Source organism: Uloborus diversus, chromosome 1, assembly GCF_026930045.1.
Source record: "Uloborus diversus isolate 005 chromosome 1, Udiv.v.3.1, whole genome shotgun sequence".
In the NCBI taxonomy this organism is placed as follows: Eukaryota; Metazoa; Arthropoda; class Arachnida; order Araneae; family Uloboridae; genus Uloborus; species Uloborus diversus.
Genome location: NC_072731.1, coordinates 220,900,635 through 220,926,611, shown reverse-complemented (window position 1 = coordinate 220,926,611; position 25,977 = coordinate 220,900,635). Strand labels below are relative to the sequence as shown.

The window sequence follows — 25,977 nt, the reverse complement described above, 5'->3', positions numbered from 1 at the left end:
TACCAATATGAACGTGTGAATTCCAGAAGGGTCTTCAAAATCTTTCGTCTGTAACAACACAAAATATCTAATTTTTGAAATCACGCAAATTGAAAATAAACTTTCTGAAAAGAAAGAAAACATAACAAGTAGATCATTCTATTAGCTCAAATGGGGAAGGGGGTTCCCTTTGTTTTAGGTTCTAATTTTAAAATAATCGTCAATTATTATAAGTGTTGCAGCTGAATGCATAGCTCGTTTAGCCTATATTTTCATTTATATACTTGCCCAAATGGTTTTCAGCTCAAAATAGTGAATATAGGCATATTTTCAGCACCCCAGTGAAAGCTGTACTATTTGTATTTAATGTTCTTTTTTTTTTTCTTTTCTCCATCAGAAAAGGACATTCACTATTCTCTTCATTTTCATTGAACTATTCAAAAAAGAAAAAAAATAATGATTTTTTTGTTTTAAGATTTTGGAAGGTGTGTTGTTACTATTTTAAGTCCTCCCAAAACTGGGAGGCATTGCCCCCTATGCCCCCTCTCCTATAAATCCACCCATGCCCTTCTGAACTAGTCAAAAAAAAAATATTATTTAAAAAATAATTTTTTGGAAGATGTGTTGTTGCTAAATAAAGTCCTCTCAAAACTAGGGGGGAGGAGGCATTGCCCCCCTCTGCCCCCCATAAATCCACCCATGAGAACGGAGGCAAATAAAACAGTTCATTTCAAATAATGTTTGCATTTTTCAGCATTTATTTCTAAAACATGTTGGTTAATTTATTCATTTAATTCAATTGGTTATTTTTTTGAAAATTGACTTGGTATTTTTATTTTGTTACAGGGCATGTGTGCAACTGCGACTGCTGCAGCTGATGAACCTCGGGCTTTGTGCATTATTCGGGATCTTTCTACCAGTGTAGTAAGTTTTTACCTTTTTTTTGTGATATAGTTATGCTTTTATCAGTACATGGTTATTTTAAAAAGTTACATATTGATGTAATTGAAAGAGATCATCATTCAAAATTAGTTGAATCCGACTGTCTAAACTTCATCAACGGATAATTATTTTAGATTTTTGCCACATCTATTCTCTTAATTCCTAGGGGGAAACCTTTTAATATATATATACAGGGGCAGACTGGCCAGGTCGGCTTGTCGGGTATCCCCGACTGGGCCAACTGCTTAGGGGGCCAACTTAAAATAGTTGACTTTTTTGTGAAGCAAATTTTCTTCAAAAAATAACTTAATTTCTTGCCTCTCAAATTCAAGTCAAAATTGTGCATAAAGTAAAAAATGGGAATAGTTCTACAAAACTGAGATCGATGCTATGCATCAGTGGTCCTCAACCTTTTTTATTTTTACCTCGGGCCAAACCTCATATTAAGAGGGATATCGTGGGTCAGAATAAATATAATTTTTTTCCTAAATAGAATGGGAAACCAAAGAAAATAAAAGACAATTAAAAACCAAAACTTGCTTCCATTATTACTGCATGCTTATTTTATTGATACGAACTTTGGATATGTTTTTTAAAAACCAATACCTATATGACTACTGGCTTCAAATTTTGCATCTATCATTCCTAAGAACGAATAAAGATGTGCGTTTGAAATTTTTCAGAATATATTTTACGTTTCACATAACATTGAATACAGCGGGTCACATAGATCAGCTTCACGGGCCCATGTGGTCCACAGGCTGTAGATCGGGCAGCACTGCGGTACATGATATTTCAGTCGTAGACCAGCTATCTTTATGCATCCATTTCATGGTGAAATGAATTTAGGCTAGAATAACTTTTGAGAGAAATCAAAAACTTGCTCTCTGCAGCCACCAAAATTGTTGACTGCCCATTTAGAATTGGGGCAACAAATATAAGAGGACAATATCCTGAATTGCGGGCCAACTGGAAAAAGATAACTGTAATAGTCACTATGTACTCAGCTGGTTGTGACAGATTCAACTAAATGCTGTAAGTTGGCAAGAGATTTCATTGGTCTAGTGTATCATCGCTACGAGTACTTTCATCTCAGAATCGCATACGGGGAAGCAATTTTGGACTACGATAAACTGAATCTGAAACAGGACAAAATTTCAACTCAAAAGGGAGAGTTCCTAAATCCACCATTACTTCCCCAAATGTCGAAAAATTCCGAAACAGAGTCGCCGGATTTCCTATAGTAACAGAATGTACTTGAAAATTGGGTCGAGTAGAGTTTTGAAATGCTTCCAAATGATCACTGAGCCTCGTTCACTTTCTAACGTGACCAAAGATAGTTTTGCGTTTTTTAATAGTTCAACGTCGAAAAGTTTTTGTGGAAAGTCCCGATATGCTTTCCTGTTCCATTAAATTTACCAAGAGTAGCCTAAAATTGCATGTCTAAAACTTCACATTTCGGAACATTCTATTGTAAACAAAGGTAGACTGATATGGACTTCAATTTTGAAAGGAAAAAAAAATGGAATTAAAACAAAATCGTGGGGGAACCTTCTTTTCCCTCTCTTCTAAGGTTACCGAAAATTACAAAATCTAGCTTATTGACATCAGTTTTAAAATTATAGCTTAGAAGGGAACTAGAACCACCCTTTCTGCCGATTCTTTTCTTCCTATATAGATCAACCAATTTCGAAACATTTCCAGGGGAGTTTACCTGTTTCCTACCTTTCCTTTTGTTTTTCCTATGTTGTCATGTTGTCAGTATAGAAGTCTAAAGTTGTGTCTTTTAAGACTTGTAACCATTAGTATTCTTCTTTCAAGGCACATAAAAAATGTGCCAGTGTTAGCTTTATTTTGCGTTTTACAATTTTCCTTTTTAGAACTTTAAAACGTGATTTAAAAACTTGAAGGAAAATATGAACTAGCAGTAGTTTAATGTCTTTGCTTGACCTCGGAAGAATCGAGATTCAACACTGTTTAATTTCACTTTTTTAATTCACAGAGGTAGGCCAAAATACTCCTTTGCCGACTGGGCCAAAGTCAGCCAGTCCGCCCCTGTGTATGTATGTATATATATATATATATACACATATATATATATATATATATACATATATTCAAAACCTCTGCACTGTTATAGATTTGTTCAAAATCAAAGGAATATTTTACCATCATGTGAAAGATTTTAAGCAGTTTCACATAATTCAACTGTTTTCCCGTTCACAATACTCGAATGGATCCCCTATTTTTAAATGTTTTTCTGTGACCCTTAAACTTTTCCCATGGGCCCCAAGAGAACCTTGTGGCCCCCCGTAGAGAAACCCTGTTCTAAGCACAGACCCTTGCTATAGGGCGGTACCTTACTGAAAAAACTAATGCAAGTTTTTAAATCAGTTAAATAAAGTATACATTTTTATGAAGACCATTAATGGTATTTTTGTTGCAATAAAAGACATAATTAAAATTAAGTGTACAATTTATGAAAAATATTGAACATTAAACTAACACATTACAAGCCACTTGAATGGATTATTTCAAAAAGGGTGTAAGTCCAATGGATTCCAGCAGGACTTACGCCCTTTTTAAAATAATCAATTCCCTTGTAAATGGCCTAAGTAGCAGCTCACCAGTTCAGATATTCTCCTAAATTGAAGTTGATTTAAAAAGCTTAGAATGTGTGGCAAAACCAGTTTACTAGTTGAGTAGTTGATTAGTTACTTTATGTGAGAACAGGTGAAAATCTGATTTTCTGATGCCAAGGAGCAGCAAGTTAACTCCATAACTGAATTGACTATAAGTTTTAAATCAGTCAAAACCTTATTAATTAATTTGCAAATCTTAAAAATATAGTTTTATGATATCTGAAAGTATACAACCATGACATAAATGAATATAAAGGTAACATTGACTTGTGTGTGTGTAATTGCCCTGTTGTGTTTTTGTAGCCTAAAAAATGTATTTTAAAAATCCCTTTTTCTTTTTCTAATATTCGAAATAATGTCATGTGCTGACCCATGCCATGCCTGATCATCGTTGACGTGCACATGTCTTTTGAGCGCCTTTATGTATGGCGTTCGGGGAAAATATAGTTAACACCTGGAGTGAGGTTTTGTAGACAAATATAATGTGGGAAAAAATACGTTTGGCATTTAATTTATTAATTAGACAATGTGTATATATTTAATTTTGGAATACAGTGTATGTTTTTACTTCACATCTCAAAGTTATTAGAGTTCAGTAGCTTCTCTAATATGCTAATGCATTTTGGAAAAAGAAAATATTTAAATCTCAAAAACATATTTAACATTGTTCTAAATATTTCTCTCTCTAATATCTAATTGATGAATACTTAATCAAAATGCTACGCGTGTTAAAACATGACAGAATGGCACTAATTATTTCTAAATTGAAGTATAATAATGTAGAGGAAATTCCACTTTAAAATCTGAAACCGAAATCTTTTCTGGTGAAACCAATAATTCTATAATACAGATTTCTTAAAAAGGCATTGAATTTACTCTCTTAAAAAAACAAAAAATTTGTAGAAAGCTCTTTTTTTTTTCAATTTATTACACAAATAGTTAAAGAAAAAGAGTGGGGGAGGGGGAGGAGATCAAGTAAATATGGTCAAGTCGTTACTTTTTGGAACCAAAACATAACCTAATTTAACCACAAGTAAATTACATTCAAATATGCTTACCATATTTTATGTATGATATAATGTATGATAACATCATACATTATATCATACTTTTATGTATGATAAACCTTTTATGTATGATATCCTGAAGCAGTCAAACTACCACTATCAATATTTTAAAGTCTCAAAAAGACATATTGTACAAATTATAGTGCAACATATTCACCCGCAAGAACCAAAATGGGGAATAGCAAATTTCTTGCCCCTCACATGCTTAACCTAGTGTACCATAGACATACCGAAACAGCATTCATGGCTCCACATTAGGAAGAAAAATACTAATGTGTGCATTAATTAGCATAACATGTTTTCAGTGTAAAATATTACACTTTTGAGTACTATGTTTAGACACAACAGGAAGCAATAATTTTTCCTGTTAGATGGGCAGCAAGACGGATTGCTTGATTCAATGAACAGTATAATTTTACTGCCACCATTAGCTAGAATGAAAAGTTATATTTTATTTATTTATTTATTTTTGTATGAGATTTTCCCCTTTTTGGAGCATTTTTGATTGATAGAGTTCGATGCCTTTTTGACTCTGGCAGCCCTTGTCATGAGTCAAGGCTTTGATAATTGCAAGAATGTCTATTGTTTTAATTATATTAATTTCACCCTGTTTAACATTTCCATTAAAAACATTTTAAACCTACTAGTTATTAAAAATAATTGAATTGGCTTCTTTTTTCTAGTGGGATGATGGAGGAAAATCAGCAATAAATTTACCCGCTTCAACTACTGGTGCTCAGCTGGTACAAGAAGTCAGCAAGAAGTTTGGTTATCATCCTGATACATTTGAACTAATACTGCAAAGGAAATCGGACAAAGCCACTGTATGTTGTTACATTTCATAATTTCTTGAAATTTGTATTTTAATTGAACTGAAATACAGTTGAATCCCCTAGCCCAATTTTATGTATTTTCATATTGGTTCTAATCGTTATTCAGTATTGTCATTGTTGTTTCTTCTCGCATATTATATTTTCATTATCCACTGCATTCCTACTTTTAATGTATTTATCCGAATATTTGCCAACTATTTTTCCCCATTTCCCCCTCATGCATTACATTTTATATTTTAACCAAAGGGATAATTTAGGCCTTATGAAATGTGGAATCTCTCAATATTAATGTCAAAGGAATAATCTGTTAGACAGCTCAATTTGTTGAGCCATAATGAAGTTGAGCCATTGAAGTTCATTGTGATGCAATTTTCATAATAGCAGTTCTTAATATTGTGGAGTAGTCATGTAGGGACAGTAAAGATGTGGAAGTTGAAATAAGAAATGCATATTTTGCTACCACTCTAGAAAGATTGGATACTTTGAAAAGTAGAACCACACTCATTTGGGTGTGTGAACCGCTGGTTTAGCATTCTGGTGTTACAAGACAGGAAGTCATTTTGAAATATTAATTATGTTTTTTTTTCAACTGAAAAATCCTAATCTATCTTTAAACAAGAATAATTTTGTCTGGACCTAAATCTAATTGCTTCCTGAAAGGGTTTTTTTTGTAAAAAAATATATATATATATATAATAATATTTTCAAGCCATAAAAGAAATAATTTTATTTTAAAAATATGTTAGTCAGTCTAAATAATAATCATAAATTAGCAGATTTCATAATAAAAAAGAAGTTGTAACCTTACACTCCAGTAAGAAAAGAAATTAGCAGTCTCCATCGTGACAGAGACAAGAAGTGTGTACTTAAGTATAAGCTTACAGCTCACTTCATTGGTTCTGCATAATTTAAGCATCCTTGTGTTTGTGTGTGTGTGATTCATTGGTATAATTTATTTCCTTAAATAAAAATTGCTTACTACTGAAATACCACAATTTATTGGTTGCTGTAGGAACGTAATTTAAAACTGATGAATTATTTTTATTTTGATTGCCATATTACTATTAACTTTTGTTGCTGTCATAATGAGTGAAAATCCATTCTTATAAAAACCTCTCGGTGATTGAGAGTTTTTTTTTTGAGATCAAAGAAAAATGTTTGTTAGAAATTACAGAAGTTTTAAAACTCAACTAAATCTGGAAGTGCGGTAGAAGTATTATTGGAGCCAATTGGGACCACTTGTGCCTCGGATGTCAGAAATCTTGGTTAATAGAAATTTTGTGGAAAAACTTGTCAGGATCTCAAATTTTTAAAATAGATTAATTAAAAATACAATAGAATATTTTTAAAAGATGAAAATGAGCGTAGAAAAAGTAATGTTTATATAGTTAAAAAACTGAAACAGGAAAATAACTTGAAGTAGTCAGTTGCATTTTTTTTACAGTGCCGTTAAATATTAAATGATGCTTTAAAAAAAACACAAATTTTCCAGAGAATATTTTAATTTTCATATTAAAAATTCATCATTTTATGAAATTCACATTATTCTTTGAAAAAGTCGGTTACCTTTCTTTGTAAAATTATCAATTCAGTTAACAGAAACCTTGATTAATCAAGGTTCAAGTGTATACCTACTACAATTATTGGGGTATCTAAAATTAATTTTAATGCATAACAATAAATTGGTTGCTGTACTTTAAACTCTTTGAATATACTTCGCATAAAATTATATCAAAGCATTTAATGGCTATTTGAGTGACCCTTATTTAATGCTTAACTGTTTATTACCCCTTTTCCAGGCCAGGCTTGTAAAAAATGAGATCAAGGTTCTGCTGTATACACAATATTTTTGTATTCCACTAAAAGTTCAAACAATTACACATTTAACATTATGTACTTGTTTTAGTTTCAGTTATTCTTAAGTAAGAACTGCTAAATCAGAGTTTTAATGAAACTGAAATTGCTTATTAATTGTTTTTTAAATTACTTTTGCTGATTTTGAAAGTATTATATTTAATTTCAGATTCATGTGCATGAACATGGTGATCAAACTCTTGAAGAAATGGGATTTGACTGTGGGGAGCATGAAAGAAATAACTTAATAATTGGTGACAAGAATTCCACGCCTCCTAAGAGAATAGAAGTAAGTTTTGGAGAATTTATTTGTTTTTTATTTAACTTAAGTGTAAAAAATATGAAAGAATGTAATTGTTTTAGATTTTAAATACATCAATTGTTCTACTTATTTTTTTGTTATCAGATGTTCCAGGTTTTTTTTTCAATAACTTTAAAAATTAAGATGAATATTAATCTTAAGCTTGTGTTTTTTGTTACTTAACAAGATTTAATAGCTATGTCTTTATGCTATGCAATTGGGTCCGAACTGCAATGAAATTGCTTGGGCAGGTTTCAGCATTATACAAGAAGCTCCGTCTTCATTCTATAGAAATATTTAAAATGCTTCGTCTGACCTGCTCGTGGAAAAAAAAAAAGACATACACATATTCAAGTTTCAACCAATTTCTTTAAATTCCCTTTTTTTTTGCATATTAATTTTATCTGCATTAAGAAAAAAAGGGCTGTGTTTTCAACATAAAATACTGTTTTGATGCACAAAACCATTGGAAGAGAGAGACTTAAAGTGAAACTGTTGCAAAATTTATGCTACTAAGTTTATTAATAACACTTTTATTCATTAATTTTTTTGTTTACTTTTTCATGTGCTTGTAATGCAAATAAAAATTGAAAAAGATGTGCTGGTAGTAAAAAACAAACAAACCCCATATTAAAAAAAAGTCATTTATCTTTTTTTTGTTGTTTGCTAGAGTTATATATTATTGCATTTTATTGTTTTTCACTTTTTTGATTATAACCGCAAAATTTCCTTTATTTCTACTCAACCTTTTTTTGTTTTTCTTTGAGTTTGAATTATAATGAGTTGCTTACATACACACACACACATGTAATTATATATATGGATTTTTAATTTCAGGTTTCGGACTCTCTGAGTGGAATTACGTTTGACTCAGAGGGTTTTGCATCCAACATGGAAAGCATTAAAGGAAAATTAACTCTTGATAGAGGAGATAGTTCATGTACCTATGTTCCTCCACCAGCCCCACCTCCATATACTTCAGGAAGTACTGAATATTCTTACAGTTATAGTAATGCCCTTACAAGACAAGATACAGGTTAGAATTTTTTAATTGATGTTTTATGTATGAGTGTGTTATTGCTTATTTTTTTAAAATTTCTTATTTTAAAAAACTATCATGTGGTCATTTTGCCTGATTTTGACTACTTTTAACTATTTGCTAATATACTGGTGATGCACTATAGAATATTGTTTTTTTTTTGAGCAATCACAATTGCTTATTGTTCTCACTTGACTTTTTTTGGCGTGCTATGATTTTATTTCTCCCGCCTCCCTCTGTCAGCACCACCATCGACCGGCCTCACGGTGCTGCTCCTCTAGCGAAAACCGTCTCCAGGTTGCATCCATATCCTACACGCATACATACACACACGCATGCCTACACTCACATACCCCCCCACACACACATATACACACACACGTCTGCCCACAGACAAACACGCCTACACACACACCTGCACACAGACACAAACACATACCTACACACACACCTGCACACAGACACAAACACATACCTACACACACACACACTCACACACATACCCACACACACGCCTGCATGCAGACACAAACACACTCACACACATGCCTGCATACGCACAAAAGGAAACGTGATTGTGAAAAACATAATTTGAATTCAAGATGTCAAAATTCAAATTAATTTTTTTTTATTATTTTATTTTATTTATTTATTTATTTATTTATTTTTTTTTGCATAATGTATCTTTTATCCTTCAGCTAGCAGAAAAAAACCATGCATCAGAATGAAGATATTTCAAACATATGTGTGGATGAACATTTCTTGTCTTATAAGCAAATTTTTAGAACTTTGTTTTAAGTGTTTCTTCTTTTAAAAACATTCTACATATATTTTTATTAAAGTGCACAAATTTGTTTGAGGGGTGATTTCAAAATACATCATTGTGCATTACAGAATGTCTACCAGATTTGGCACTTCTAAATTTTTATTCTGTATATGGGTTGTACACTTACTGCAAACTCCTCAAAAACATTCCTGCAAGTGTAGAGTAGACCAACCAGATAATGAACCCTTAAGCATAATTTCATTTTCAAAAATTCTTCAATCATTAAAAACTTTAGCATTTTTGGTTTCATTTTAATTATTTTAAACTGTAGGTCTCTTCTTTCTTTACCATCTTCCATTTCATCCCTAGGAAGTTAGTTTTTTAAATCTTAATATAGAATCTGTCAGTATTGTGGGCTTTGCTGCTTCTGTATATGTTATATTAAAAATTTCACCTCTATAAGAAATGTAGAGTATAATTCACGCCTTGAAAAATACTTTAGCTGTATCTCTGTAAATATTGTGTGCATAGAATATATATTTGTATATATGTCTTGGGGAAAAAAGAAAAAAAAAAATTTTTTTTTGTTGTTTTGCTTTAATGGATACATTAAAGGAGGAAAAAAAATTTCACACACAACACAAATACTTGTTTTAATAATTGTGCGATGTTTGTTGTAAATTATAAAATTTTGCCAATATTTTTTAAATAAAAATCTAATTGAATTTTAAAAATTGCTTTTTGAATAAATTTATATACAGTAGACCCTTGTTTTACGCGGGAATTACGTTCCATGGAAAAGCCGTGTGAATTGAAACCTAATACTAGTGTTAAAATAAGGGTTTGGTTCCGTAGATAGCAAAATACTTCATTCTAGTGATGACTAATTGTATAATAAGTTTAATGTGTACTCATATCGACTTTTATGCTCAACATGCATAAAGAAAATATAAATTAATTTCGTGTCTTGTTTATAGAGAGGAGCTGACTATGATGCACTTTTGGCAGTTATTAGGAATTTTTCTCTGTAGTTCTTTGCAGAGCATTAAAGCATCCATGATCACTTGCATCATTTCCATGATAGAATCTTCCTTCACTAACAAATCAGAAAGCTCATTTCTATTATCATGGAATGGCTCAAAATTTTCAATGTGAACATTTTTGGTTGTATGTCACCAACGTTGGTCTACTTGTTGGTTTTGGTAAAAGCTCTTTTTCCAGTGAGTTCTGAACTTTGTGAGTTTAATAACGTGACTTCTGGAAAGAGCTCTGGAACCAATCACATAAAATGTCTCCAGTGGCCCAAGCTCGATTATTAGCACACCAAAATGCAGCTGATTCTGCATAATCTCCAATCTTAAGAAGTTTGGATTTTGAAAGAGTGGAAAATTTTATCTGTTTGCATTTCCGCATCCATGTAAAACGGAATCTCCTCCGCGTAGAATAAAATAAAGGTGTCAATACTTAAACAACGTATAATCGAAACCCCATACCCCCCCCCCCCGCGTAAAACGAGGGTTTACTGTAATTGTTAAGTGCATAACATATAAATGCAATTAAAATAACCGTCAAATAGTAGTTCTGAAAAAAAAGACCATATTTTACTTTTCTCATAAAGGGTGAAATATGATCTCTTGCTATTCAACCACTTGTAAGTTTTTTTCTCTCTCTCTTTTTTTTTAAAAAAAAATCCTTATCCTGTTTTTCTGTCTTATCCTTATTTTTTGAAGCTAAAAATTTCAGAAGCATTGCTTTGGATTTTGAGGCTGTTTTTTTGTGCTACTATATTGCTGTTTTGCCAGTTCTGTCTTATTTTTATCAAAATGCATCAGTAATCATCATTTAAACTTTTTAGTTTAGGGTGTATTATATGTTATATTAAATATTTCTTTAAATCATAAAAAAATAATTCCAATATATTGGGTAACGACACCAGTAACAGACAACGGTCCAGTAACAGGCAGTCGTAAGTTTGGATTTAAATAATAAGAATTTTAGGCGGGTAAAACTGATGTTGCTGCTACCCATGAATACGGTGCAAACCATCTAGTGTTATCAGAGTGAATTTATGAGCCGGTTGGTATTTACAAGGCACTAGTGGAAGTTTATGAACTGCCACCACAAGGTCTGCCAGTGTTTCATGTTTATTTGAATTCAATAAGGTTATAGGTCTAAAAAGGAAAAGAGTTTTTGCACATTTTGAAGAGAAAAGGGGAATTCTGTCCACTCGTCCTTTCCTTATCCTATCTGTTACTGGGTATCATCAGAATTGTCGGTGTCTGTTGGGGGTTGGACCTTTTTTCGAAATGGAGAAAGTAAAAATAGAATTAACTAATTTAGAGGATCTAGAAACAGCCAAACGTTAGATGAGATGTAGTTGCATGAGAGAAACATAGTTTTAAAACTCTAAATACATTATAAGGTTCAGAAAATTGAGTTAACCTGAGAGCAATGTCTTACACATGTCTGTTACTGTTGCTGCTACCCTATATATATACTGAAAAATAAAAAGAAAGGATGACTTTAGCTTGTTCTTGGATTTGTTTTTTTAAAGTTAACAAGCATTTTTTTCCAGGTTTTGTAGGATTAGTTAATCAAGCAATGACATGCTATTTAAATAGTCTTTTACAAACTCTCTTCATGACACCTGAATTTAGGAATGCATTATATAGGTAAACATTTCTTAATATTGTAATTTTGAATCAATTTTCTTCGTAAATACCTTTTTTTGTTACATGCTTGTATACTTAACAGTGGATTTTGTTAATATGCTGATAAATATGATTCTGTTTTTAAAAATGTTCTTATCAATTTTGTATGAATAAATTTTTTTAAATATTTCTCATAGGTTAATGATTATTGTTAAAATATCTAATTCTATTGATTAAGGAATATTTATTGTGATTTGGTACGTAAGAATATAAAATTTAGTTTTGCAGTAATTTTTTTATGTTTGTAATTGATATTAAACAAAAAATTCATTGTGTGTCAATTAAAAAATTTATGCTGCATATATTAAAAAAACAATTGTTTTGGCCCATCTTTCCAAAAAGTCCAACAAAACTTTACTGCCAAATGAAGTTTATAAGTTTATCATGATTATTTATTATTTTTTAATGGTTTTTTTAATTAATCCGCATTTTTTATTACTGTGCATTACTTTATTGAACAAAAAGCATCAGTATACGTTTTGTGGCTTTTTATGAGTTTTATTTTCAATAAATAATGTTTATATGAAAGATCTTATTAATTTTAATCTTAAAAGAAAAAAACAATCTTGCAAACTTAGCAAAATATTAAATGTTTTTCTGATTTAAAAATATGCTTCAAGGAAATTTTTCTAAAATTCTAGTTTTCTAAAGAAGACATTAAAAATCGGCAAAAAGGAATTCTTACAAATTTTCTTGGCCCACTCCAGATGATGCACTCTTGACTTCGATTTAGATAATCTAGTTTTACATCTCTAATTTGTTCATGGTACTCTATCCTGAATCAAAATTAGTATAAAACAATTCTAAGATTGATCTGATTATCCTTATAATCATATTCTGTTTTACCCTTGCCTTCTCATGTGCTGTGATATCACTTTTGCAATCATGTCCTCTTTAACCAAGCTGGAGCTGTAATTGTAATATCAAGAGCTGGTGGTACAAATGCCATTGTATTTCCCACGAAGATACATTTGTCAGGCAAATGAACCAAGTTCTTAAATCAGATACATAAGTTCAGTACTGTGAAGTTGGTCTGAGTTCGCTTTAAATTCCGTACAATATTCTTTATGGCGCATATGGACCCATCCATCTCATATTGACAATAAAATGTACATCAACTTTTAAATTTCAAGTGTCTAAGTAGTAACTGATGTAAAAAATTTGTAGTGAACAGCAAAATTTAACGTTGTGTGGTAATTTGGTTCTGCTGTTTTTCTCAATTTTTTCACCGACTTTTTCTTTTAAGTTAATTTTTGACTTTCCAGAATAAGTATTAGTTTATTTTTGTTAACAGATTTATTTTTATCCATTTTCATAATTTTTCAAAATTGAAGTTAAAAATTTTTCTTCATTTCTGTAAACCAAATGCCTTATTTTATGTACTGTTGTTAACTAGACAGGAAAGGTCAAATATTTATTTAGCAGATCATTGTCTATAGATGTTTTTATTTAAGCATAGAATTTTTTTAAACTATTAGTAGCTCTTTAATATATGTACCTTTTCCTTTTACGAAAATTATAAGGCAATCCTCACACGATGCTGAAGGTAGGTGTAGAGAAAAGTATTGAGGCTGTGGTGTATGCAGATATCAATTGTATATGAGATGTGCAGATCAATATAAAATAGAAAAAGAATAAATTAAAAAGATTAACATTGCTTCAAGTGTTCATAAAATTACAAAAAAATCAAGCATGTTTTACAATAGTTAAACTTTTATTGAATGATAAAGGTAGTCATTTTAAGGAAAAATTATAAAATGTATGTTCTAATTGTTTGCATATACATTACCTTAATAGCAAAGAAAAAAGTTTGAATCTGAGTGTTCCCTCACATGTTTTGAAAGAGACAGACCTGCATATAAGTAACCATCTTATAACCTCCTACTTAAAAAGAAAAAAGAAAAAAAAAAAAAATGGATTCATTCTGCAAATATTTAAAAAAATGAACAATTTTAAAATTCTATATTTAATTATTATTATTTGTAATTTATAATGACAATGTTACCTTTTGTTTTAGAAAGACATTTTTTGTTTCTGAACTCATTCAGCATAGTCTCTAGTTCTGAGCATACTTAAAGTAGTTTTAGTTAAAAGAAAAGAAAAAATTGGTGGCGGGTAATGATTTTTGGCAAAGCGGCAGGTTACCAATTAGGAGCGATTGAATCGTTGCATATTACCAGTTAGGAGCGATTGAATCATTGCATATTACCAGTTAGGAGCGATTGATCGATGCATCCCTAATGCATCCCTTGCCAACTGCTCCACAAAAAAGGAGAAACTCTGTGGCTCCTCAAAGAAGTTCTTTTGCTACACATTTCCCGGCCGAAAGTTTTCAAACTTAAATTTTGCTATTTTAAAATAACAAACATGTAAATATGAGAAATTAAAGATGCTTCTACTCAAAGATTGAAAGTGTTTAAAGCTGTTTTATTCATTTAAAAACAATTATTTTTATACTCATGCTTAAAATGATTTATTAAAGCTTTAAAACAATTTTAGATAAAAGGTATTTTTATTAATTTTTCTACAAAATACTGCTCCTCAAAATTTTAAATTGCTTCTTAAAATCACCACAGATGCTCCTCAAAGTGTTTCTCCAAGGTTGGCATACCTGATGATGGTTGAGATATTACAAGTTTCCTCTTTTTTCTAAGGCCTGAAAAAACTATAATCAGGGTGTCCGCGCATATGAAAAGTCATGGAATGTCATGGATTTTGACTATGATCGAAAATAGTCATGGAAAGTCATGATTTTCAGCAAAAAATGCTCAAAAGTCATGGAAACTGACATCTGGTCATGGATTTTGGTTCAAGAATATTTATTAAATTCTACAATTTAGGTGCAAAATTTAAGCATCTTAGCCGTTTCTTGCGCTTTTACCTGTCAGCCCCGATTTTTCACGCATTTCGAAATCCGATTGCATTTGCTTCTACAATACTCGCTCGTATTTACTTAACTCTGTTATTCCGCTTTTGGACGTTTATAGTTTTGTGTTTAGTATTATTTTTAAACTCCTTATTTGTCTAATTGTGTAGTTTAGTTAGGGAGTTGTTTATTTCTAATTTTATCGCTCTCATTCAACTGAAAAATTTTAAGTCATTTGCTTCTGAGTTGATTTAAGAGACTCATAAAAATTATCAATTTTCAGCAGTGTCTTAAGTTAATGACCATTTTAAAAATATGAAATTGGTCTAAAGAATTAATTAAGGGCGCTTAGGACAATGATAAAATACAGAAATCAGGGAATTTTCAGTCGGGAATTTCTTCAATATTGTAGCCTGTCCTAAAACTTTGGCAGTAATACCTGGTAAGTTATTTAATATATATTTTTTTTCTGATTATTTGTTTATTTTATTTATTGTGAACATAATTTTAGTATTTAATAAATTATTGCTAGTCACAGATTTTTTTTAGAAAACTACTAGCTTTAAAAAAAGTTTTAGATTCATTATTTGTTTATAAATAAAATATTTATTTTAAAAAATGCAAGAGAAAAAAAAGCAAGCTTAAATGTTTTGCTGTTCACCAGTAGTTTTATATCATTATTGCTGTATGTTTAAAGCTTCTCTTGAAAAATCATTTTGGAACTAAAACTTTTTTTCAGTATTTTTAGATTGAAAAATTCTTGTGTATTACTTTTTTTCTGAGAAAAAATAATAAATTTGTTTTCATGTAAATTCTTACCTTTCATAAAAATTTTGTATGATTTATTGAATCTACAAAATATTTCCAGAAATTTTAGATTGATAAATGTATATAATTGGTAGCAAAATAATCAAGTTGAAAAATGCATAAATTGATTTTTAGTTATAATGGTAGCTGAGCTAGTTACATTTTACTTTAATTTGAATTTTTATAAACATATGTCCAAAGCATAGATCAGATGGTTGCAATTTTATTTTCACAAAACACATTTGAAAAATTAATGTTTTTTCTGGAATAATTGCATTCCGTGAGACATGGAAAGTTACGTTCAGAAGTCACGGAAAGTCAGGGAAAGTCATGGATTTCAAAACTTGAAATGTAGCAGATACCCTGTATAATCCTTGTTGTCTGCATTTTTATGCATGCATAACCTGCCATGTGGTAGTGTTTCTCCTGTTTAGTTAGAAGAACAGTTTCACATTAGAACCAGTTTGTGATGCAATATTTTAATGTAAAATAGGTTTGTCAAACTGTAGTTTTATACAGATGACATTAGCCACTTAATATTTGTTGCTTGTTACTTTCATAGTTTACTAGTTTTAAAGATCAGTAGTGTAAATGTGAATAATAAGCATAAGTTTGTAGAGGAAAAAATCATTTTTTGAATTAATTATGGAAATGTCTATCAAAATAAAAACAATTTTGTTTTTAGATGGGAATTTGATGGCAGTGAAGATGAAGGTTCAAAAAGTATACCTTTTCAACTTCAAAAGCTTTTTCTTCAACTTCAGGTATATAAATTTAAAATGTTTTCTTGTTTTTATGAAGCATTTTACGCGTTTGTGTAAATTTAACTATTGCACACAGTTATTTTGAATGTACAGTGTATGTAAAATCTTTACATTTTGAAGATTTATGTTCAGTTTAACATTGAAGAAAGAATATTTAAATTTCTTTCTATTGTGTTGTAGACTAGTAAAAAACCTGCTGTTGGAACTACAGAGCTAACCACAAGCTTTGGATGGGATAGCAGTGAAGGTATGTAAAGAAAAGGAAAATATTTATAAAAAAAAAAAAAATTAAAAGGCAAAATGCATATTATTAAAGTAATCCAAATCTTTCAATAGAATATGTTTTATGACCATTTAGTTGTACTTGCATAACCACAGTCACATTTTGTCTGGGCACTGGCAGTAGATTTTTCATCTTCAACTCAATTTAAAGCAGCTGTTTTATGATACAGTTTATTTTTTTTCATCTGGTAAATTAATTTCTAAAAATGAAAGTAATGATTTAGTTGGAAAGTAACGTAAAGAGAAACATCTTACTGATACACAAATTTTTACGAGAATGACTCAGTACTCACAGGTGTTTGAACTTACAAATTACCTTTCTTCAATGCATATCAGTGAAGTTATTAAACTGATTTTTGTTGTGCAGTTAATGTTTAAAAAATACTTAAAGCATATGCTTTAAAAAGAAATTTGCTCTTAGTCATGCATACCTTGTGCATTTCTTACTTTTTTTTTCTTGCCTTGGAGTGGTTTTCAGTTTCCAGAGTATTCTTTGAAATGAACAAATTTTAAGAACTATGAATTCATGAACTTTGCAGTGTAATTTTTTTTTTTGAGTAAAACATTTTGTTACAAATAGATCATGTAATGCATGCCTTCTTAACCTAGCCATTTCAGATGGAATTTTGAAATACTTAACCAAAAGTGTTTTTATTTGGTGGACAGTGTACTATGGTAAACAATATCTTATAGACAAAATTTCAAGTTTATAGGTGAGAAATTAAAAGAGTTATGACACGCCCAATAATCCAGACATATGTTATTGAAATACATATTTCATCTAATAAAAGGATAAAACATCAAACAAACTTCTTTGTAAAATATTCTCTGAACAATAACAAAACATATTATAAGCATTTGAAATGATTAATAAAAAATTATGTATTTTTAAAAAAACAGAAAAAAAAACTTGCTTTTGCGACGAGAATCCGTGGTTGGGAAAATAAGCCAGTCCCATTCTCTCCCTATCCCTATTTCTTAATGTTGTCAATCCCAAAATGAAAATTTTTTGCATAGATAATAATAAGCAGACTATAAAGTGTTAACTATGAAAAAATTGCGTAATTTATTCAATTACTAAATGATTAGCAGCTGTTTAAAGTATATCCAGTATACTGGACACCACGCCTGAAAGGGCTAGAGTTCTCAATCTCTTTCCTCTTAGGGTGATAATCAATGGAGTGAACACACTGTCTATAATAGAAGGCTTTACGGATTTATTCTCATGATGGGGGGCGCATGAACACCCCTGTTCCCTCATTAAACAAATCAATCCATTTACAACTTTAAATGCCATTGATTCAAGTATAGACCTTGGTCCAATGGCCCCCATTGCCTGCCTGATTACCCCATAACCTGCAAGTCACAAACTAGGTACAGATTTAGTTAAACATTCATAGCAGGTGGAAGGTGGAGATTTAAGGTTATTCTAGTCTCACCACGAGAAGGCCTCTACCATTATGGCCCTAGGGTGATGAAGAATTTCAGAGAAAGTGTTAGTATATAAAAAATAAAATAAAAAGTATAACAAGCAATAATTTAACTCATGGTCATATATGAATATTAAGAATTTAATGAACATTACGAATTTAATATTCATGATGCGCTTGCTAGCCGAATATGAATCCTATATTACTTCAAAAAAATTTGTATTTATTTATTTCTCGGATTTTATATATTCTAATAGAAAAATGTTCCAAATTAAGTTATGTGTAGCAATACATTTTGTGTGGGAAATTATTTAGATTTTTTTTTTAAATAACTAGCTCTATCTATCCTAATGCAATTTAATTTCCAACTGTACTGCTTGTTGTACTGCTTTTAACCACATAAATCGTGGGGAAAGGGAGAGGCCTGACCTCCCATCAGTGTTCAAGGGGGGGGGGGCATAGAGCATAAAAAATTGGGAACCCCTTGTGTTGCTTGATTTACTTATTATGTATTTAATGCATTAGGTTCATTATTTTTTTAATTTATAGCATGGCAACAACATGATGTGCAAGAGCTCTGCAGGGTTATGTTTGATGCATTGGAACAAAAATTTAAAAATACAGAGCAATCTGATCTCATAAGTACATTGTATGAAGGGAAGTTGAAGGATTATGTGAAATGCCTTGAGGTAATAAATGGAATTTCATTTTAAAATTGATATTTTCACATTTGTTTTGTTCTTGTAATGTTAATTGTATATATATATATATATATATATATATATATATATATATATATATATGGTAGTGACTTATTGAAAAAAGCATTTCTTAATTTTCCAAACCTTGTTGCTTCCTTGTTGCTTTTTTACTGTCCAGAAAAAAATAAATAAATTCTGAAGTGAACTATTATATATTAGAAATCAACTTTAAATGAATAGTGCTTTGTTGTAAATTACTTTTCTTTTAATAATAATATATATATATATATATATATAAATCTTCTGTGCGGACGCTTGTCATCATAAGGCTTTTAAACGGCTGGACCGATTTTGATCAAATGTTTTTGCGTGTAATTAAGTTGTGGCAAGCATGGTTTTGAAGCGCGATGGATTGAATCAGAAACGTTTTTGTTATTTAATTAATTAATTTAAACATTGGATGCTTATATCTCCCAAATGATTAATATTTATTTTGTCCTATTGTTGAGCGAGAACTGAAATAAATATTTTACCTGTTGCCAAAAGACAATAAGAAAGCCAGCTCTGCTTTTTGTAATGAAATTTCCTACTGTGATATGTCAATTGAGAATAGATAAAACGTAAGGAGAGGAGTGAAGCCTTCATTTCTTGAAAGCAAAGATTTTAGGTACCGTAAGTACCGTATCTAGCAACATTTGTTTCTCGGCTCAAATCTCAAATCCATCAGAGTTTTGGCACCAATGTCAAGAATACTTTAAGGATTATCTAACTAATCAGTACATTAATAAAGGAAGAGATGATGGAATTAAAAGACGAAACACAAATTTTATTTTCGTCCAGATAAATTACATTAGGGTAGTTCTGTACACAAAAGATCAGTGCAGTGGAAGATCTCTTTATCTTTGGTGGGAAGAACAAATTAGGCAATATATGAAGTTTAAAAAGTTTTTGTTCAAAAGATCGAACTGCTCATCGGTCGGAGTTGGCTTCGCTCACTGATCGGCTAGATAACAGTAACGTGGTGGCTTGGCGACTTTTGCTAGAAACAATAGAGTTGCGTGATCATTTGTTTACATTTTAAAGCTACGATTAATGTAATTTATTGTATTTTTTGTTTATTTGGCGAAATATTTCAAATTGCAAAAAATTGTTTTACGGTTTTAAAGAGTGTTTAGTCATTTTAGTTGAAGAATGTTTATTTTACATCGTGATGTGTGTGTGTGTGGGGGGGAGGAGTGATTTTCGCTTATTAAGAGACCAGTTTTTACCTTTATCATTTTTTAAAACGATATCCTTTCGATTATTTTATTCTTTTTCATATGAGGTAGTGAGAAGCAAAGGGATGCAAGTGGCAAAATTAAAAATTTGGAGGTAACCAGTACAAATGGTAGGTGAACCTCCCCTCTTCAGAGGAGAGGTTCACCTCTGGGTTTAAATTACAATCTCTTGGGGCAAGAGATTGTAATAGTAGTCCTGGTAGGTGCTGCTGTACAGCATGATTTATAAAACAATTTCGATGAAAGCCTACCTAGGATCTGATCTTTAAACGCGTTTTACTCGAAACTTAAAATAGTCCACTTGCATCCCTTTGCTTCTCACTGCCTCATATGGGGGATGTTGCAGTGGGATTTCCCGTTCGTTTTAGATGGGTAGTTAGTTTTTTAAACTTAATATCTGAGGGCGCTTTTTATCCTTTGATTAAGACTGAAGGAACAAACCATCAAGTACGGAAGAAAAAATAGTTAATAAAACAACTGCTCAGTGAGCATAAGATAAATCAAGTTGTAATAAATATACGCATTTTGACACGAAGCAGCTTAAAACATTTTCTTTTTACATATTTTTTTTCAACAAAACGGTTCAAATGCTTGATAGTTTATTGAAATTTTTTAACTTTTCAATTTACAAAGTTTGAACAGAACAACGTCTGTCGGGTCCTCTAATATATATATATATATATATATATATATAAACTTTTCAGAATTGTGATTTATTTTGGCAATTGGAACAATTTTCACAACATTTCAAACATATCATGCAATTTGATTTAATTTTATATTTTCTATATTTTTCAAAAACCTGTCAGTATTGAATGTTTTATTTCCTGTAAATTGTATGCAGTGCTTGAGATTATGTTCCTTTTGTATCTTGCCAATATTTCAGTTACTTTGAAAGCTAGAAGTAATTTAGATACACGCTATTTCATAACCAGTTATTTTCTAATTTATTTAAAAAAACTTGGTTCCAGCTATCAAATTATAGGCAGTTGCCTACTTTTGGGAAAATACTAATTGTTAAATGGTTATGTGCTTGATTGCTAAATTTTTCATTTCTTAAAAAAAATATATATATGTGTGTGTATATATATATACATATATATAGTGAAACACCATTTATATGCTTCTCTTTTTATATGTTTTTTAAATTGGCCCTGCAGTGTCAAATATATTTTAACGTATACCCGTTGTACTTTTTTCAATTATATGCTTTTTTCATACAGTCCTTTCAAAAAACGTGTAAATGGTGCCTCACTGTGACTGGTTTTATCAAAACTGGGCTGGATTTTCAACATCATTGACTTATGTTCAGTTGATTGATGTTTCATTTGAAATGTCATTAGATTAATTGGTGCTGTTATATATGTACAGTGAGGCTCAAACCTAATTTTGCATCTATAACTAAGAAATTGTTGTATTTTTCCAGTGTGGATATGAAAGTGCAAGAGAAGATACTTTTCTTGATGTTCCTTTAGTTGTTCGACCTTTCGGTTCTAGTCAATCATATGGAAGTGTGGTAAGTACCCAAGATCATTTCCATGGAAAATCAAGGGCAACTTAAAATTATTAATTTAACTTGTACTGTGAAACCTCTTCAAACGGCCACCCCTCTTAATGGCCATTTTTTTGTGGCACGGATTTTCTAGCCCATAGAATTAATGTTGAAAACACCCCTAGCAACGGCCACCCAACACTTCTGAACGGCGGCCCGGTGTATGCGTTCATCAAATTTTTCAGGAAAATCTCTTCATATCCCTCTTCTAATCAACAGCCTTTCAGTTCAAGGAGAAATTTCGAAGTAAAAATGTCACTCACGCTTATTTTATTAGTTGGTCAGTGTGTATGTGATCTGGGTTGTAAACTGCACTGCAAAAGAACATTTTCATGAATCTCGATCAATGTATTCATATGAGCATAGAAAATCGGCAAGAGAATTAATAGAGTAAGTTTTCGAATTTTTTCCAGCATGAAACAACAGAAGAGTGCTTTGATAATTACAGTGTCAACTGAGAGAAACGTCTTCTGGGTAACAAAAATAGCATTTTTCAATCAAATCTAATATTAATTTGAGATTGATTTAATTTTACAAGTCAGTTCGCTGTGAGCACTATTGAAGTTTTTACAACAAATAAATTTTTGTGCCCTTTAGGCACTAATTCAACCTTAGACGATCAATTTACTAATACATTTTGTAATTGTCAGCAAGCTAAACTTTCAACTGAAGTGATTTTGGGGAAAATAGATTGCCCTCGGAAATTCGGATGCAGTGGCAAATAAATTGGCTAGAGATTTACATTTTTAACTGAGGAACAAATTTGAAATCAATTGTAGGAGAAGAGTAAAAACTTAGTCACAAATTGTATCCTTTCTTCAAAAAATGTAAATAATAAATAAAATTCTATTTCCCCTTTAGAAATGCCTCAAACACTCTTTTATGTGTTATAATTGCCTAGATTATGTATTAAAGTAATTATATTGCTCTCCGAGAGAGGTTTCACTGTATAACTGTTTCATTTTTCATTATTACTCAAAAACTTAACCCATGTTTGATCATGATAGTAATAATGCCTAGAAAAAGATAGAAACCTTGAGTTGGTTGTTATTGTAACAATAGAGATATAATAGAATAATGAATTTGACCAAAAACTTATAAAAACAAAAATTAGTATATTTGTGTTCTTTTCTTTTGTACTTTGTACAATTGAGCAGTTGGCTAGAACAATGTTAGATGTGTGGTTTTTTTTTTTTTCAAAATTGGTTTTCCAGTTAAATAATGCTTGTTAGTTCGTTAAACTTTGGGTTTATCTTAAAGCTTTTGGAGGAAAATGTTTATTTCAGTAGATCAATGTTGAATGTGACATATTTTTGGCAACTTTTTCAAATTTAATTACACTCTCAGAAAAAAACACTCGCCTATGAAACTGGTTTTGTAATATTAAATGTTGTTCCAGCTGACCATTCAATTATTCTTTTGATAAAAGATAAAAACATATAATAATGAATTTTTGCGATTAAAAAATAAATTTTTGCTTGAGTCTTAACTTTATTTATTTCAGTAATCGTTGCAGCAGGTGAATATTTAGGCAAGTTGAGAGAAAAATTAGAATTTTTTTTTCGGTGTTTGGGACTAGGAAGTTTTGCTCTCTTCAAAACTTCCCTATTGGTTTTAATTTCTTTGATTTTAAAATATTTTGTCTGCAAATATTGTTGCCTTATCTGTTTAAATTTAAACATATTTAGTTAAGCTGCTTGTTAATTTGAAAGAATCTATATGTCTACACAAATTGATTAATTTTGCATATCTGTAATATTTTTCAGGGTGAAGCATTACAGGCATTTGTTACACCTGAGATACTTCAAGGCTCAAATCAGTATTTTTGTGAACAGTGCAATAAAAAATGTGATGCCCATAAGGGATTAAAATTTATTAAATTTCCATACTTATTAACTCTTCAGTTAAAACGGTTTGATTTTGATCCAAATACAATGCATCGCATCAAGTTAAATGACAGGTAAATCTTTTGACATTGTATCCTTTTTTTCACAAAATTATATTTTTAAATTAGTGTTGATTGGGGTAAGTGGGTCATCCCCCTAAAACTAAAATATGGATAAAGTTTTCAAACTTTTTTGCACAGATCATTTTAAATTTCATCACAGTGATTGGTTTTGCACATATTTGGAATTCGTAGAATTTTTTTCTAGGTCATAGCAATTATTCAAAAAAAAAAAAAAATATTCTGAAATTTTAATCTTTATACATAAAGAGCTAATCTCTGTCCGGATGTCCGGGGTGAACTTCAAAACTACTGGAGGGATTTTAACCATTTTTTCACCCTAGATAGCTACATAATCGGGGAACAACTTAGGTTATAATTTATTGCTAAAAAACTTAGTTTAAGAACGTCGTGATCGAAAACAGTAAATTTCCTGTAATTTCCACATCAAATGATTAAAGATTAAACCCATTGTTTCGAAAATTCGTTGCCTAACAACAGGAACATTAAAAGTAATCATAATGTAAATTTTGAATCAAGGCCTCTCTGGAGCAAGCATGACATTTATTGCTTTCTTAGGATTTGCATTCTCATCTTCATACATAAAGGACTAATCTCTGTCCGGATGTTCGGAGTAAACTTCAAAACTACTGGAGGGATTTTAACCATTTTTTCACCATAGATAGCTACATAATCGGGGAACAACTTAGGCTATAATTTATTGCTAAAAAACTTAGTTTAAGAACGTCGTGATCAAAAACAGTAAATGTCATGTAATTTCCACATCAAATGATTAAAGATTAAACCCATTGTTTCGAAAATTCGTTGCCTAACAACAGCAACATTAAAAGTAATCATAATGTAAGTTTTGAATCAAGGCTTTTCCAGAGCAAACATAAGTCTAAAGCAGTGGTTCCCAACCCATGGGCCGCGGCCCACTTGTGGGCCGCGAACAGCGTGTTACTGGGCCGTGGACAATGGTCGAGAATCTGAACCAAGATAAATCTTGAGGTCTTAATTTCCGTTTTTTACAAAAATTCGCTTATTAGATATACTATTACTCAAAAGCTCCCCGTGGCTTATAGCCAATACGGAACTTTAAGATTAAAATTTTTCATATTTCTTGGGAACATTCCCCTATAATTGAAGATGAAATCTAATGAGTCAGAAACTCCTTTAAAGAAAATAGTATTAGATTCAAGCATCAAAAGTTAAAATGCTCCTCCTTTGTTGAACTGGCAAGATTAGTAACCAGTGAATTGAGACACTTGAGGGGCTTTTCGACAACCTACCTATTTGAAGACTTTTCATTGCAGTTAAAAAAAAATAATAATAAGAAAGAAATGCATTGAATGTTACGCATTATTTGAGATTAAAAACTATCCATTTTCAATCCAGATATCAACTCCCTCGTAGAGAAAAAACGACGTCAAAAATCCTATGGAGATTTAACTTTGATGACTTATTTTTGAGTTTGGATTAGCAAAATGAATGCAATCAAGTTATTTTCATTCTTAAAAGTTATTTTGAAAATTGTTCTTTGAAAGTATATCCATATCAGTGATGAAGCATGAGGGAAGAAGGAGATTTAACATCTCTAGAGTTTTGCTTTTAACACACTTTCAATCCTAATGCGGTATATTATTTACTTAAGGACAATTATGAGCACCTCTCCCCCCCGAAGAAGTAAGTTTCGGATGTGCAAGTAATATGTAGTACTTAGGGGGCCTCAATGGTGTTGTTTAAAAAACTGGTGGGCCGCACAACTAAAAAGCTTGGGAACCGCTGGTCTAAAGTCATTTAAACATTTGGAAACTCACTTTTTGCACACTTAGGTAAACATAATAGAGAGCATTTTTTCTTTTTTCATTTTTTTTTTTTTTTTTTTTTGTGTGTACTATTTAAGTAAATAAAGCTCACAGTTTTTTTTAGTGATCTTTGTTTTTGTTAGATATATTTTGGAAATTCTTCAAATTTTTATATGCTTCACTTTGCGCTTTCGTTTCTAAATGAATACTCTTTCGTCCTTTATACTTATTGCTGTTTTACTTTTATGGGTAAGGATGAAGCTCAATTTTTAATGATGTCAAAGCGGTGTGTTTTGAGTTCTTTCAGTTAAAACAGAAAACAAAAGAAAGTAGCGATTGTTTCTCACAATTATTACTGACCCAGGCAACGCCGGGTATTTTTGCTAGTAATATTTATAAGTGTTTAAGAAG

General features: G+C 30.9%; 1 protein-coding gene across 1 annotated transcript in view; it reads left to right on the top strand.

Moving 5' to 3' along the window:
- LOC129218834 (ubiquitin carboxyl-terminal hydrolase 47-like) overlaps positions 1-25,977 on the top strand; it is a 117,816-nt gene that overhangs the window by 14,406 nt on the left and 77,433 nt on the right. The window contains exons 2-11 of the mRNA XM_054853158.1: positions 826-903; positions 5,314-5,454; positions 7,487-7,606; positions 8,456-8,654; positions 11,999-12,095; positions 16,493-16,571; positions 16,752-16,818; positions 18,833-18,972; positions 21,688-21,777; positions 23,580-23,773. Coding sequence (XP_054709133.1) covers positions 826-903; positions 5,314-5,454; positions 7,487-7,606; positions 8,456-8,654; positions 11,999-12,095; positions 16,493-16,571; positions 16,752-16,818; positions 18,833-18,972; positions 21,688-21,777; positions 23,580-23,773 — 1,205 coding nt within the window. The remainder of the gene's footprint in view (positions 1-825; positions 904-5,313; positions 5,455-7,486; positions 7,607-8,455; positions 8,655-11,998; positions 12,096-16,492; positions 16,572-16,751; positions 16,819-18,832; positions 18,973-21,687; positions 21,778-23,579; positions 23,774-25,977) is intronic.